The sequence below is a fragment of the Pempheris klunzingeri genome, chromosome 4 (assembly GCF_042242105.1).
Source record: "Pempheris klunzingeri isolate RE-2024b chromosome 4, fPemKlu1.hap1, whole genome shotgun sequence".
Taxonomy (NCBI): Eukaryota; Metazoa; Chordata; class Actinopteri; order Acropomatiformes; family Pempheridae; genus Pempheris; species Pempheris klunzingeri.
The window spans coordinates 19,606,261-19,621,243 of NC_092015.1; the positions used below are offsets into that span (position 1 = coordinate 19,606,261).

At 45.5% G+C, this 14,983-nt stretch overlaps 2 protein-coding genes across 3 annotated transcripts; one reads left to right on the forward strand and one right to left on the reverse strand.

The window, feature by feature from the left end:
• Positions 1-1,159: 1,159 nt before the first annotated feature.
• On the forward strand, positions 1,160-6,947 carry c5ar1 (complement C5a receptor 1). Of its 2 annotated transcripts, XM_070829952.1 has the most exons (3): positions 1,160-1,186; positions 1,357-2,402; positions 6,865-6,947. In XM_070829952.1, the coding sequence occupies exon 2, from the start codon at positions 1,369-1,371 to the stop codon at positions 2,398-2,400; it is 1,032 nt and encodes a 343-aa protein (XP_070686053.1). In that variant the 5' UTR covers positions 1,160-1,186; positions 1,357-1,368; the 3' UTR covers positions 2,401-2,402; positions 6,865-6,947. The 2 variants fall into 2 exon arrangements, with proteins under 2 accessions (XP_070686053.1, XP_070686052.1); XM_070829951.1 differs by lacking the exon at positions 6,865-6,947 and having other exon boundaries at positions 1,357-3,115.
• Positions 4,393-13,574, reverse strand: LOC139200612 (dapper homolog 3). The gene is made up of 4 exons (XM_070829950.1): positions 13,344-13,574; positions 7,291-7,423; positions 6,859-6,969; positions 4,393-6,064 (listed from the first exon to the last, which is right to left on the reverse strand). The coding sequence occupies exons 1-4, from the start codon at positions 13,572-13,574 to the stop codon at positions 4,548-4,550; spliced, it is 1,992 nt and encodes a 663-aa protein (XP_070686051.1). The 3' UTR covers positions 4,393-4,547.
• Between the last annotated feature and the right edge of the window lie 1,409 nt (positions 13,575-14,983).

The window sequence follows — 14,983 nt, forward strand, 5'->3', positions numbered from 1 at the left end:
GTTACTGTAAAATGATTATTATGAATTTGACAATAAAGTATTTTGTCCCACTAATACAGGGAATTATTTGGGGCTTCTGAGGTTTATGTCACTTTTTTAAGATTTCGGAAATAGTAGGCCTACATATTTATAGTACATAGAATATTACATATTAGTACATCATCACTGACTACATTCTTTCAGGCTTTCACAAGCCCACAGTATTGTTTAGTAATGTGCACTACATTTACATTTATAATACTTGCAAAGAAGCTAGGCGTTGACTTTAATGGGGTCAATGTTTGTGCTGATGTTTTATGAGGAAATGAAAATAAGACCATGTTCTTACATCACGTTAGAGATGAGAGAGAGAGACTTCACTCATCTCATGCAAGGACACTTAAGTGCCACAGCAGTAGGTGTATAAAAACAGCTGCACTGTTTAGATAAGTAAGTAGAACACTGTATACATATAGATGAAGCATGAAAAATCAAAAATAAAGGGTAATACATACTACAAAGCGTATTTAGACTAAAATAGTCGCATGTGAAGTGCACTTGAGGAAATGGAGTTGAAGGGTGTGTGTTAATGTTAAATTTAGAGAAAATATTGTGGAGGATCACAGTGTTCAAGACTAAGTATCAAATATGGGACAGCAAGTGCTATTTACCAAGTGCTTATGTGCTCTTTTCATGAAGGGAGGATAAAACGGAGAGTATAACTTTATATGTTGAAGTAAAAACAAGCACAAGCCTCGATGTTCTGAGGCTATATAATGTGTGTGTGTATATATATATATATATATATACATATATATACACATTAAGTTATCTTTAGCTTGTCATATTATGAATCTAATCAGATGAATCTAAGATCTGAACTGCAAAACAGTGCAGGCCTGTAAGAAAAAGTTCACAGCATTTTAACACTGTATCGTAAAAATGTCACAGGAGATGGGTTCAGTTTCAGTAAAACTGTACTGACGTTCCAGAAATTTACCTCAATAAAATCTAGAAGTCTTAATTCACTTTTTTTAGTCTAAATAAGAATATTGTGCAAGTGTGTGTGTGTGTGTGTGTGTGTGTGTGTGTGTGTGTGTGCGTGCGCGTGCGAGGAGAGGAGGGTATAAAACACTCTTAAAATGCAGAACAGCTCCTTAACTTCCTGCTAGCAGTGTGTGTGGAACATCTACGGGCCACTGAAACCGTGAGTTGAAATATCAGTCACATTAAGTTTTTGATGTTATGACTGTTGTGGCCATTTGGGAATTTAACAATGACTGTAAAAGTCTATATTGTTTCGTATTAGTGTCACATCAAATGACTCTGATGCTGTTCACCTATCTATAATATGTGTGACACTTTTTCCATCCACAGCCTTAACCAACCATGGATTACGATATGGACTATAATAACACCTCTGACTATAACTACACCATCTTTGTGTTCCCTGATGATTTGGCCCCTGCCATCCAACCGATCCAGATAGCGGCTCTGGTCTGCTACAGCCTGGTGCTGCTGCTGGGTGTCCCCGGGAATGCTCTGGTGGTGTGGGTGACGGGGTTCTGCATGCCTCGCTCTGTCACCTCCATCTGGTTCCTCAACCTCGCGCTGGCTGACCTCCTGTGCTGCCTCTCCCTCCCCCTGCTCATGGTCCCTCTCGTCCACGATGACCACTGGCACTTTGGCCCGCTGGCCTGCAAGGTGGTCAAAAGCCTGTTTTACCTGGTGATGTACTGCAGCATCCTGCAGCTGGTTCTGATCAGCGTGGACCGCTGTTTGATGGTCTGCAGGCCCGTGTGGTGTCAGAACCACAGGCGACCCAGGTACGCTGTCTGCGCTTGCGTCGCTGTCTGGTGCCTGGCTGTGATCGGCAGCATCCCCCAGTTCGTCTTCTACCAGGAGATCACCGCGGGGGTCGACAAGAGAGAGTGCCTGACAGTGTACAGCGTGCGCAGCGCCTGGCTCGTCACCTCCTACCGCTTCGTGGTGGGGTTCCTCCTCCCTTTGCTGGTGATCGTGGTCTCTCACTGGGTGGTGTACATTAGGGCGCAAAGCGGACTCTCAAGAGGTCGGGCGCGCTCCAAGCGCACACTGAGGGTCATCCTGGCTGTGGTGCTGAGCTTCTTCATCTGCTGGCTCCCGCTTCACATCGTGGACTTCCTCACGCTGGCCACCCCTCGGAAATCACCTCACAGCCCCAGGGTTTACCTGGCACACGTCCTAACGCTCTGCCTGGCGTATTTCAACAGCTGCCTCAACCCGCTGATCTACGTGTGCGTGGGCCGGAGCTTCAAGGACAGCATGAGCCGCTCCCTGCGCAGCATCCTCCACTTCATCGGCGAGGAGCCCGCCGGCAGAGTGAGCGTCACCAACGACACCAAGAGCTCGACCACTGGCAAGGAGATGACGAAGATCTGAGGGTGCGATGACTTTCAAGTACTGTGCAGTAGCAATAATAGCCATTTTAACCACTGGGTTTCACCATAAAATGTCTTGGGAGAAGAGTGAAATTGGTTGAAAGACTTTATCAGGACAATCGTGTGTCATGCCACAAAATTCGTAACACTTCTGTGTGTCAGACTGCGTCACGAATGTCGAAATGCTGTGGTCTCTGGATGACTCTTCAAATTGACTCTTCAAAGATGACACACTGAGATGGCATAAATGTTTTTCCATAGATTGAAAAAATAAAATGGTTCCAGTAGCACACATGTACCAACAAAGTAAAAGTGCGTCATTATAAGCAGCAGAATTTACTGAATGCATTTAATTTACGTTCCTTCACTGTATGTAATATGTAACACCAGAGTTCATCAGAGTGACACCAGGAAGGCTCAGTCACATTCATGGTTAACAGTACTGTGCATAGACCACACGAGGGCGCTCTACTCTAAAACTCTGGCCCATGCACACTGGGGTAGTGAACTCCTCATGTGTTAGCAGACCAGTTCACACACATGCACCACCTCCACAGGTCTGCTGATATGTAGCAAAAAGATATTCATCGTTTTTACCAGTTGCCTGAAGGATATGTAAGTAAATTTATTATGTTTTTTTTTTTTTTTTAATTGTCTGTCTTTTAAGAATAAATAAAACAATAAAATGTGTTAAAGTAAGAAAAGGTAAGAGCAGAACTGCCTTTATTTACAAACTACATTCAGTCCAAACAAGGCCACATGATGATATATACAAAAACCTACATATTTACATGAGTATCTGAGTCTGCCTCTGTGTTTTAATGCATCTGTGCACTTACACGTACTGTATGTGAAAGCATGCATGTACACCGGTCCCTTACTATGGCCTCTGCTAAATACATTCCTGACTCCCAGACATCTGTTTATGCTCACTGGTTCCTAAAGCAGCTGGCACAAGAAGAGAGGTAATGGACAGTTCACTTCAGTGAGAAACCACAGTTTACAAAGAGGCAGAGCTGGATGCAATGAGCGATACAGATAAGGGGATATCCCCTAATCAGAGACTCACAGTCAGCCCATGAATTTTGAGACTGCAGTAAAACCAAATGTAAACACAGATTTGTCCTATTACGTGTTCGTTGTGTTCTGCACAAATGAAAAAAGTGCAGGACAAATCGTTGCTCTAAAGCCTCAAGTCTTAATACAAACTAAACTTTTAGCAATGCTTCATTTTATGGGTATGTCATTTCCAAATAATATCCCAATATAATTTCTACATCATTTCCAAGACGTTTCCCTAAAGGAACGACTCAATTTGGTATTGATTTGTGAGAAAATAGAGACGGTATTCAAATATTGCACTCCAGTTAATTAATTCCAGTGAATTGGCTGCGTAACCTAGCGAGGCTTTTAGTCGGCGCAGAACAGCTAACCATGCAAAAAGTCAAATTTCGAGCACAAAGTGTCCAATAATAGATGAATACTTCACTTGATTTGAAATGGAGCTGTTCCCTCTGATTAGCAGCAATTTAAATAGTTCTTCCCAAGAAACTCCTTGAGAATTTTTCTAACCCATCAAACGAGAGCAAATTGACCCAAATCTCTTTCTAAAAGTCGCTTGCATATGTATAAAACACTTGTATCCCATTTCTAGAGCTTTGGTGTTCAGCAAGGCCCGAAGCTTTTAACAACTTGGATTTGGCCAACTCTACATTGTAGGAATTAATCAACCATTAATGTTTGATTAATTAACAATAAGGCCAACAGACGTCAAGAAAGCTTGGCAGCATATTAGTCACTTAGCTTCAGTGCGGTCCATGTCAGCACAGTGTAACTTTGCATCACATCAATTATCATCAATTAGAGCTGGATAATGCCCATTAGTCTAGTGTCTGATGGTTGTCAGCTACAGGATAAACCCAACCAGATTCTACAGACAGATGATCTCCGGCACATCTCTGATCCCTCCCATTAATGTAAATGTCTCTCACTGAGAACGTACTGTAATTAGAGGTAGGTCGAGTATAAAGACTGGGTGGTTAGTCAGCATATGATTGATGACCAAGTAGCAGCCACAATGTTGCTCTGAAAGTGGCTTTAAAACACAGTAGTAGAGGTTATGGGTTTGGAACAGGTCAGACCATTTCTTTACACAGTGGTCATGACTTTGAGGGACCCTGAGCGGAATCTGAGGATCTTCTTCTTGAGAGCATGTGAGGCTTTGATCTTGACAAAGGCTTTTGGTTGAGAGGGGGAATTGGCAGTGGCCTGTTGTGTAGGTGAGGATGAGGAGGAGGTAGAAGCGAGGCGTGGTGGCAGCTGCTGAGGCCACACCAGCCCGCCGCTCTCATCGGAGTCACTGGACAGTGAGCTGGAGGCCGGGGAGTACACCTCACTCATGCTGGACTCGGACTCTGCGGGGGCTGCACCAGCGTAGCCCTCCTCTCCCTGACAGAGAGGTGCTCTCTCCTGGACGTCTGGGTGCCAGTGCTGGGTGTGCTGCTGCTGCTGCTGCGGGTGGTGGTGGTAGTTCTGGGGTTGGGAGTGAGGACAAGAATGGCCGTGGCGAGCTTTTCGAGCTGGTCGTCTGTGTGCCTGCCCTGCTAGGGTCTCCCCTTCGTCCTGGCTGAGCTCCAGGTTTGAGCACCACCGCCGGCTGCCGTTGTGGCAGCTGGTACCCACCTGCGGCCCAGTGACTTGGCCCTGGTTCTGAGTGAGATCCCCTCTGCCTTGGTGCCTCTCAGTGGTGCTGTACCTGCGCTCAGGCAGCACTCGCTGGCCCAGGAGGCTGTTTTCAGACTGGGATCGACTAGCTTTATTACTTGATTTCTTGGCTCTCTGTCGCTCGTTGTGGCTCTTCTTAGAGGTTCTGGACTTGGAGTGTGGGTGGTCAGGAGAGCTGACAGCCCGGTTGGGCTTAGGGTGCTCTGCGTTGTAATGTCTGGGGGAGCGCACAGGGGCATGGCAGGCTTGTCCAGGGATATACTGAGCACTTACTAAATTGTGTTTGTGATGAATAGGAGGTTGTGGATGTAAGTAATGCTGGGGGGATGGGGGTTCACAACATAGGTCAAGAGCCCCAACACCACAGTTGGGGTCCAGGGAGGGCAGAGGTGATGGTAGCCTCTCAGCCAGGGAGTGTGGTCTGGGCTGGGGGTAGGGCAGAGCCAGATAACAGTCCTCCTCCAAAGACGGAGCCTCTCCTCCATAGGCCTCCCCCTCCAGCAGGTCACAACCCCAGCCCTGGGTCTTGGGGTTTGCAGAAAGGTCGCAGTGGGGCTGGAGATGGGGGTCAGTAAGGCGTTGCTCTGTGGTCAGAGAAGGAGTTCTCCTGTGTAGGGTGCCGTGTCCAGAGGCACTGCAGTATGGGGGGTCGGGGCTCAGAGTGGTGCGAGGCTGACACGGTCGTGGTGCGAGGGTATGGCGCTGGATGAGACTTAGGATGTAACCCTCCACCCTCAAGGCCTGCTGGTAGTCCTGCTCTGTGACCTGATCCTCTGCAGGTAGCTGCTGCCATGCTTGGTTGGCGTCCCAGTGCCATGAGCCCCCTGCTGTGCCCTCCTCGGCGATGCCCTCCAGAGGTGGGTGAGGGGCAGATAAAGAGCGGGGTAGGGTGGTCCGTTGGAGCGGCACATCCAGTTCTCCATTCAGCATAAGTGGGTCTCCTAAAAACAGAAAACAAAACTGTTAATGAAAATCCTATGAATGAAACATAAGCGATGATGCATGATCCTGATATAATACTGGACAAGGCACAGACATCATTTGTCAGATATTATCTTCTAGTGTTTTATGGGGCATTTACAATGAATGCTCACAAAAGAAAAGAGGAGAGGCTATGTTTAAATCATCTAATCTTTTTAAGTTCATTTTGATTAATGTTTAACAGTAGTAGTAGTGTTTAACTGTCAATCAGATACGTTTTTCCTGTGAGTCAATAGGTTACATAGTGAGTGCACCTAAAACATCAAACTTCACTCCAGAAAGCAAAGTCTGTGTGTTTTCTACAAGATTTTAGTGCTTAATTTCCCCTCTATTGAATGCCTCTGGGCTGATTTGAAATTTGTATCGGTCTCAGCTGTGGTGGTTGCAGCTTGTTCTTTCCATCTTATCTCCACCGCATTTGCTGATTTTCGGGCTTTGAATAACTGGTAACAATAAGAATAAATCCAAATTCTGTGATTCAAAATAGATCCCTTTAAAAAAAGTCTGACATTATATTTTCTGTCTATGTTTTATATGTTTATGTGTTAGCTGTAAAACAATATGTGCCAGAGAAGAATGATAAATCCGCCATCTATTCATTTTAGAAATAGGAAAAAAAAAAATGAATGCATACTCTGATTCAAACAGATACTCAAATTATATAATGAAATCTGCACTGCTTCAGTTACTCACAGAACAAGAATGTTTCATATGTTGCTATTGCTGAGGATGCCTGTGTGCCATTTTCTCTTACCCACAGACTTTGGCCTGTCATTGCTGTGGGCCCAGGAGGAGACTGTCTCTGTGGGCTCAGCGGAGCAACATCTTCCTCTTGGCGACTGACCCCCACTCGACTCATAGAAACCTAAGACATACCATTAGAGAGAGAGAGAGAGAGAGAGAGGAAATGACTATCTCATTTAGTATAGCTCACTGATCATTCTACTTCTCTAAAAATATGCTGCTTGATGTCTCACCACGTTTGAAAAAAATAGGCCACAAAACAAAAGTACAAGCAACTGGAGCATGAATGAACAATAAGAGCAAACTCATTGTGACTATATTTAACGATGCAAAGAGGAAAAATTAAATTATTGCGAGAGATTCGATAACAAAGTGCACATGTAGAAAGCACATAACTACATGCATGTCAGAGGAAAGGAAAGGTTTAAAAGTCTGGATGTACCAGAACTCGCCCGACTGTCGCCTGCGTCCCCTTGAGCTCCATCGTTGCAGCCATTGTCAGTGTCGATCCTCAGCTCCCCCACCTGCTGTTCCAGCGCCTGCATCAGGCCCCATGGGGAACTCTGAAGGGCACTCTGAAACACAAATACACACACTCACTCTGTTCACTTGCAATCAGTGACTCCAGCAACAAAGTAAAAGGTTCAAACGGTCCTTGCAATCAAATTATTGGTTTGCAGAAATGTTAATGACAAAAGCACAGTTGTGAAATCCTTCATTGATTGTTTCTCCAGCTGCACGCCAGCCCTCATTTTGTTTCAGATAATTGTCTGTCACCTGTTGAGATAAACTCTGATGCGAATGTGTTTCATGTTATGGGTAGATGGGCTGTATTTGAATAGCAAGTGTGAAATAGTAAAGCAATCCAGCTAATCACTGATGTAATTATAAGCACTTGAACAGGTCAAAGTGACTTTATTTCCAGAGATGGATTTTTCAATATAAAGGAGAGTTTCATTGTTGTTGTGGCGTATGTACGAGATGCGGTTTTCAACCTTTGTCTCTAATCCTGCTCTCTCTCTCTCTCTCTAAGCTGAATGAGTGAAAACACAAAATGTCAGAACCGATAAAGTCACAACTCAGATGTAGATTCTAGTTCAGTGGTTTTTAAAATACAAATGTGACCATCACAGGTCACCACATTGAAGTGCATCCGTATCTGTCACTGGGGAAGCAGTGAGTCAAGACATTAATAATTCAAGCGTCTGTGAAGGGTAGGGGGATGTTCATGCAGACATGCAGACGCATACTATCCAGATATACAAATGTGCTAGAAACATGTGCTTGTTCAGCTCAGATGGACACAGATTAAAAAAACACAAGTCAAGAGTAAAACACACTCGTCCTTGTACTTATATCTTTAACGTGAGGACCTTTTGCTGATTGTATACACTCGAAATCTGGAAATCTTCACCTCATCAAGATATCGACCACAAAAACGTGGCTTTGCAAAAGTCTAAAACTCAAAACTGACACACACACACACACACAGCCACACACAGGTAGGACTGTGAAATTGGAAATTGGATAAGCTAGCCAAACAATTTGTTCCGCTGTCACGTTGACATCATCTGACACAAGTAGTGACATCTACTGACACTGTGCACGCAAGCGTGTCCACATCACAGACACACAGACTTCATGTTGCTGGAAGTGATGCTGCTGATGCTCCAGGCTCATTAAAAGACTTCATTACCAGAAGATTGAGCACGTCCTCGTAACAAGGTGACACTTTTTACATTACAAACCTGCTATGATGGACCACCTGTCAGACAGCTGCTTCGGTCCTCTGCGTTTCCTGAGCACCGTCTTTGTACATTTGTGTGTCTGTACCAATAAAGCACTGCCTGCAGAGACGTAGACGGGGCTTATAGTGTGCAAATGTGCAAAACAGCTGATGAGAAATCGCTGGAGAGGACAGTCTGTCACACTGGCAGAGGGTGGAAGATGCTCTAGGGGCGGTACTGCAATGTAAATATCTCTATTACATTTTTATGGATTGCTATGATTTCTTTTACAGATGTTGATGGTGGAGAATAAAGTCTGTGCCACCGTAAGGTTGATATTTTTGTATTCTAGTTACATGTCTCAACAACTACAGATTGAAATTTGAAATTAAATTTGGCACAGACATTCACCTTCCGTCAGGATGAATTACAATGACCTTAGTGAAACTTTGACGTTTCCTCTGGTGCCATCATCAGATCAGTTTGTCCAATATTTTGGTTTGATCAATTATCTGCAACGCCATAAAGACATTCCCATCAATCTCAGGTTTACGTTGCTTCTAGTGCTGATTAGCAAATGCCAGCATGCAAAGATAGTATTAGAAACAGATTCAACTAAGGCCGTGAACATGGCAAACAGTGTGCCGTCTAAACATCAGTCTGCCTAAGTACACCGTCTCAGAGCTGCTAGCATGGCCGCAGACTCTCGTTCCTTAAAGATCCCACAATTTGTCCTGGACCTATTAAAATTGACTCTTTCACAGCTAAAGCTTGAAAAAATGGCACGTGTTTCCGTGCATGCTTTATCTCATCAAAACTGTGATGTGTCCAGAGAAAAAAAAAATCCTGGAACATACAAAACGAAGTCAGGACTACAGCTCAGAGTGATCCTTTCATCAGCGCACCAATCAGTGCTTGAGGTCTGACTCCTTTGTCCAGCGGACTAAGTCTGGTCATAATGCGAATGCTGGTGAGGAGCAATTGACCCAAGCTAACCTATGCTTCCCACACAACCTCTTCACCCCAAACACGGCCCTTTCTTTTGTCTCGACAAGGGCGCTTATTGTCCTACTATAAACAAAGCATTAGCATCACTACATCAATATGGTTTTGTGTGGCAGAAACGATGAGAGGGGATCTTTGTTTTAGCTACTGGCGTGGGGTAAAGAAATAGCTGGGAGGAGGGCAGAGTATTGAAATTCAATTAATCAATAATGCAGATACACAGTTGATTGATTGCTGCCTCTTCGTGGCCATGCCTACAAATGCACGCACACACACACACACACACACACACACACACACACACACACACACTATGGAAGCCTTGGTGCTGGTTATTAAATTATAATGCTGCAGAAAACAAACAGATCTTTGTGGATGAACAAAGCAAACACAATGCAACATTCAGCAGTGTGGCTTTGGAGCAGGTTCATGCTGCAGCAGGGACAGTTTTTTTTCCGGCTGATCTTTGATTGCACTCTATTATTAATGGCCTCACACTGTTCCTGACACTCCGCACACTGTATCATTACTGTTTTACTGCATCCTCTGCCCCGGGCTGGTGGGGGATGGGGGAGACACGGGACACGGTGCAGCCAGCTTTACCTATAGCCATTAAGCTGTTACACGCTGGGTGTACAACACATCAGGACCACCTGCTCTTTCATTGAAAAGAGACAGACCAGCAGGTCAGTCTAGGACAACACTACGACTGATTTCACATGCTACATCTTCTTCAGCTCCTGAAGTGTTTAGATGAAAAGAGAGGGACAGTTTGATGTGAGAATTTCAACAAAATAGGCTTTTGACTGTGCGAGACAGGGGTGGTATAGAGATGTTACAATTCTGCCATCCAAGAAAAAGGCATGGTGTGGACCTTGGCTGTCAAAGGGGGGACTATGATCTATGGACTATGGGACCATGATCAGGTTGAGGGGTTTTGAAACGATAACGGTAGGATAGAAAAATCTATGGAACAGGGCACACGAGGCATGCAGCCACACTGCTGGACCCTTTATAATTGAAGCAATGTTGTGACGGGCTCCACACAGAGAAGGCTGTGGGAGGCCGGAAACACACACACACAAACGCGCTTGACTAAACCACTGATCCCTTCTGTCTTCAAATACGCACACCCATTCTATAAAATGGGTAACGCATTTCTAGATGCTTTATTTTAATGCGATAAATTATATTTGAATGATTTGAGAGAACAAACACAAGTGCACACACTGTTTATATAACCAGTGAATGGCGTTCATTGGTTTGCTCCGACCCTGTCCTACGTGCACAGAGGCTTGTATGCAGAGCAGCAGGGTGGGTTGGATGTGAATAGGGTCTCTAGAGAGAGACGTGCACCAGGCTGTGCTCATGTGACTGACAGGACCAGTCTATCTCATGGTGCGTCTGTGGATGTAATGCTTGCAAGTGTGTAATAGAAAACCTGATTTATCTGTGTGAATGTGTATTTTCACGTGCATATATTTTCAGATAGTAATTCCCCTGTTTGTGCAGAAATAAGCCAAATAACACATGGACGTCTGGGTGTTCTTTTCAGCTTTGTGTGCAGAACAAAGTGGAGGAAACCATCGGTGATCCACTTGAACGATCGGTCACTGCTGAGCAGACGAACAGCTCTATGGTCTCACTAATGATGTGCTGCTGTCTTAACGCAGGGACACACACAACCTGATCGATGACAAGACAGCAATTCAGTGAAGGCACGAAAAAAAAAAAAAGAAGCAAAAACCTGCTGCAGACGCATGCACACAGTCCCGCAGGAGGAGGGTCCCCTTTGCTTTCAAGCTTTCATGCACACACACACACACACACACACACACACACATGCCCTAAATAAGTCAATTCATAGAGAGATGAATAATTTCAGAAGGATTCAAAAATCAAAAACCCCTCTGCACAGACAGATGCCTGCATGCCACAAGCTCATACACAATTCATATGTTCTCCTCTGCTCTCTCAACTCACCCTGTGGGCAGCTGAGAGAGAGAGAGAGGTCAAAGCTTCATGCTTTCCCAGCTGCTGTCTGGCGTCCCGCTGCTGTCAACACCTTCAGCACCACACACTGTATCCGGGAGAAAAGGCCTCTCAGCTAGTCTGGGGCCACTATCACGTTCAAGGCAGCTACGCGCACGCGCACGCGCACGCAGGCACACACTGGCAGTCCCGTGAGCCAGTGGTCTCACCGTGAACCCCGCGTTTTGGAGACTTTAACCTACACGGGGACGCAGATGGCGACCTGATATCACCAACACTCAAATGGAGTCTTCAATTAGAGTCCTGTCGGGCAAAGATATTCTCAGAGGAATCCCCCGTATAATTACTCACACGCTTGGATAGGCATAACAGTTAATAAACATCGACCCACGGGCGCGTTGCGCACAGGATGAAAACGGGAAAATATGCGACCCTGCGGGGAAACGCGTGTCACTCCTTCAGTGATCTTGAAAATGGCTGTTTGCCGTCAGGGTGTGGATGAGAAGCCGGGCTGACAGCTCCACCAGCACCAGGGGACACGATTTTATTAGACTGGAGCGTGTGCGCTTTGGAAACATTTGACCCTAGCGCGCTCCTGTAGCAGGTTATTGTGCATGTTTGAATTAATCTAATTAACGCAATATTTGTTTTCTGTCGGAATCATTAAACCAAATCTCAGTGCCCATATCCTGCCGTGCCCAACTGACGCCAGCGTACAAGGCCACCTTCTCCTCAGACTGGGGCCTCGGCCTGCATCATTAGTATTCTGCTCCATATGCGTCTATTGTTAGGCCCCCGGCGGAGGAGAGGGAGGGAGGGAGGGAGGGAGGGAGGAGAGAAGGAGGTGTGAAGAGGAGGCGGCTGATTTAATTTCTTTTTCACCCTCTTTAATAATGGCTTCCTATTGTAGCGATGTTGAGACAGCTTGCGGACTGCGCGACAGCAGCAGCCAGACAGAAAGAGAAACTCCCAGACGCAAACCTTCAACATAAAGAAAATAAAAAATAGAAATAAAATAAAAAGAAACAGACCACAGAAAACGTAATTTACAGTGACGGGGCTGCTCAGCCATGCGTAAAACTTTCCGCGGTGGGTTCTGTTGTGGTGAAGCTACCACTGAAACTTTTATTTCATCTCATTTAACCCAGTTTTTAATTCTCCTGTTAATCCCGTCATCAATTTTTCACAACTTCGCGTGAACTCGACGTAAGAACTAAAAATCTCATCAATTATGTGGAAGGTAATTATGGCATAAAAGTGTTCCCTGCAACAGCAACATACAAGCTGAAGGAATAATTCATTCCTTTATGATGCGTAGAGGCTCAAATAAGAGCTTGTTAAGTAGTAAAAGCCACAAAAGTCCATGATGAGGGAACAATGGGCCATTAAATAGTCGCTCTGTGCCACAAACGGCGGGTGCTCCACCCCCTGATTTCGTTACCCACGGGCATAAATCTCAACCCAAAGCACAGCAACGCATTACATCCTTTCAGTCAGAGACCCCATTAATCAAGTTGAGTAACTTTTTTTGCACATAGAGGTCACCTCTGCACAAAAGGCGCAGCCCGGATCATCCAGAGTCCATCCAACGGTCAAGCGGACCACAAAGAGGACTCGCTGTAAAGGCTGTTCGATATTCAAAACTCTGTAGCACTGTGGGTGCATGTGGTAAATTGGGCTTTCAACGCAGGGTGTGGTGTTACGGTGCGAGTCAACACGGACGAGCAGCTGGAATCCAAACATGCAGTTAAAAGACTCTCAAACTTCTTACCAGCTGACGCCTCAGTGTCAAGTTTTCCTGCCCCCAGCTGCTGAAACACGCCAGCTCTCCTCTGGAGTGGTCCTGGGGCGGGGGGTCTCCCAGAGCCAGCGCCCCCAGCACCAGGCACTCCTGCCTCTGCTTGCGGAGCTCTAGCTCGCACAGCCCGGCCAGACTCGCCTCCAGGCGCTCCTTAGTCCGACTGCGCTCCACGGTCACCGGGAACGAGAACGCACGGTGCATCCCCCCCTAAAAAAATCCCGGTCTTTTACGCACAATGAAGGCTAATAAAGTCCCTTATTTAGTATTTCGTCTTCTCCAGGTGGCCTGGACTTACGAGGGCATTCGCAGGCTATAACGGGCCATGCTGCATCCCACTCGCTGTGATAGGACGGTTGCCTTGGAGCAGCATGGTTTCCCAGACCATCTATGCGCTATACATTTTCTATTTCGCAGCTGTCAAACGCAGGCACGGCGCCCCGCCCTCTGCGAACAGCCACGACGAGAAAGTGGGAGTCATCCTCCCCTTCGCAAATCCAATCTCAGCCTTCATTGGACGTGAGGGACTGGTGGGGGGGCTGCGCGCAACGTTGTCCCATCCCCCTTGATTCATTACAGTGACGCGTCGACCTCACCCATTTTCCCATCTTGGACTAATGGACTGCAGGGGACGGTTATTTCTGGGGGCATAGAAAACACTTGGATTTTATTATCCTGGAACGATTTAGAGCCACCACGTAGCAACAGAGCGAAGAATACAACTGTAACAAGACTGAAATAGTGGTAGCAGTAAAAAATGGATAGCAATTAGTCAGGATGCGATGACCTCATACCATGATATCAGAGCAGGCTGCACAGTGCAAAAAATCATGCTGCAATTGCGTGACATCATGAAATAGAGTGTGTAGTTTAATGGGACTGTGGTACCACATCACTGAAATGATCAGGATGAGATAAAACATGACAGGACAGGGGAACCGATCAAGTGCTGTCTCCAGTGTTACCAGTAGGGCATCCAGCTGGTGCAGGTCGGTATCAGCTGTTTGTGTGTTGTTAATAGGAAATTATCATCATCTCAAGAGTCAAATTTGAATCCTTCTCCATCTCACTGTCCGCTGCATGTCTCCAAGATGCTGAGGAACATTGAACACATTCATATTTGGGAAAAATCAAACAGAAACCTTATATCTGACTTGTGGATTTCTAAATCATTTCGTTCTTCAGATGTTACAATGTCTGCCTGTGTGTCTCAAGCTGAAAAAAAAAGCTAAAGGAGGAGCACTATTATGTCACCTGTACATATGAAAACTTGCAATGCACAGCATACAGTGTATATTTGTTAGCTCAGAATAAGGTAGAATAAAACACAGGCAAAGTATTTCCTACATTAACATATTTGTACAAAAAACGCAACACTTACAAATGATTTATGTTTTTCTTTTGTAACTTAATAGCAGCGTTATGTAGTCTTGGACACGGCCATCTCAGTTTCAGGGCCAGTTTGATCGTGTTTAGCCTCCGTGACATGGACTGGCATCACAGCGTTCACTCGCTGAGTTTATAGAGGCATTCATAGGTCATTTATGCAACAGCAATTGAAGTCAGACAACCAGGAGCCATAGGGCTGCTGTGGGCAGATTGCCAGTGGGTTA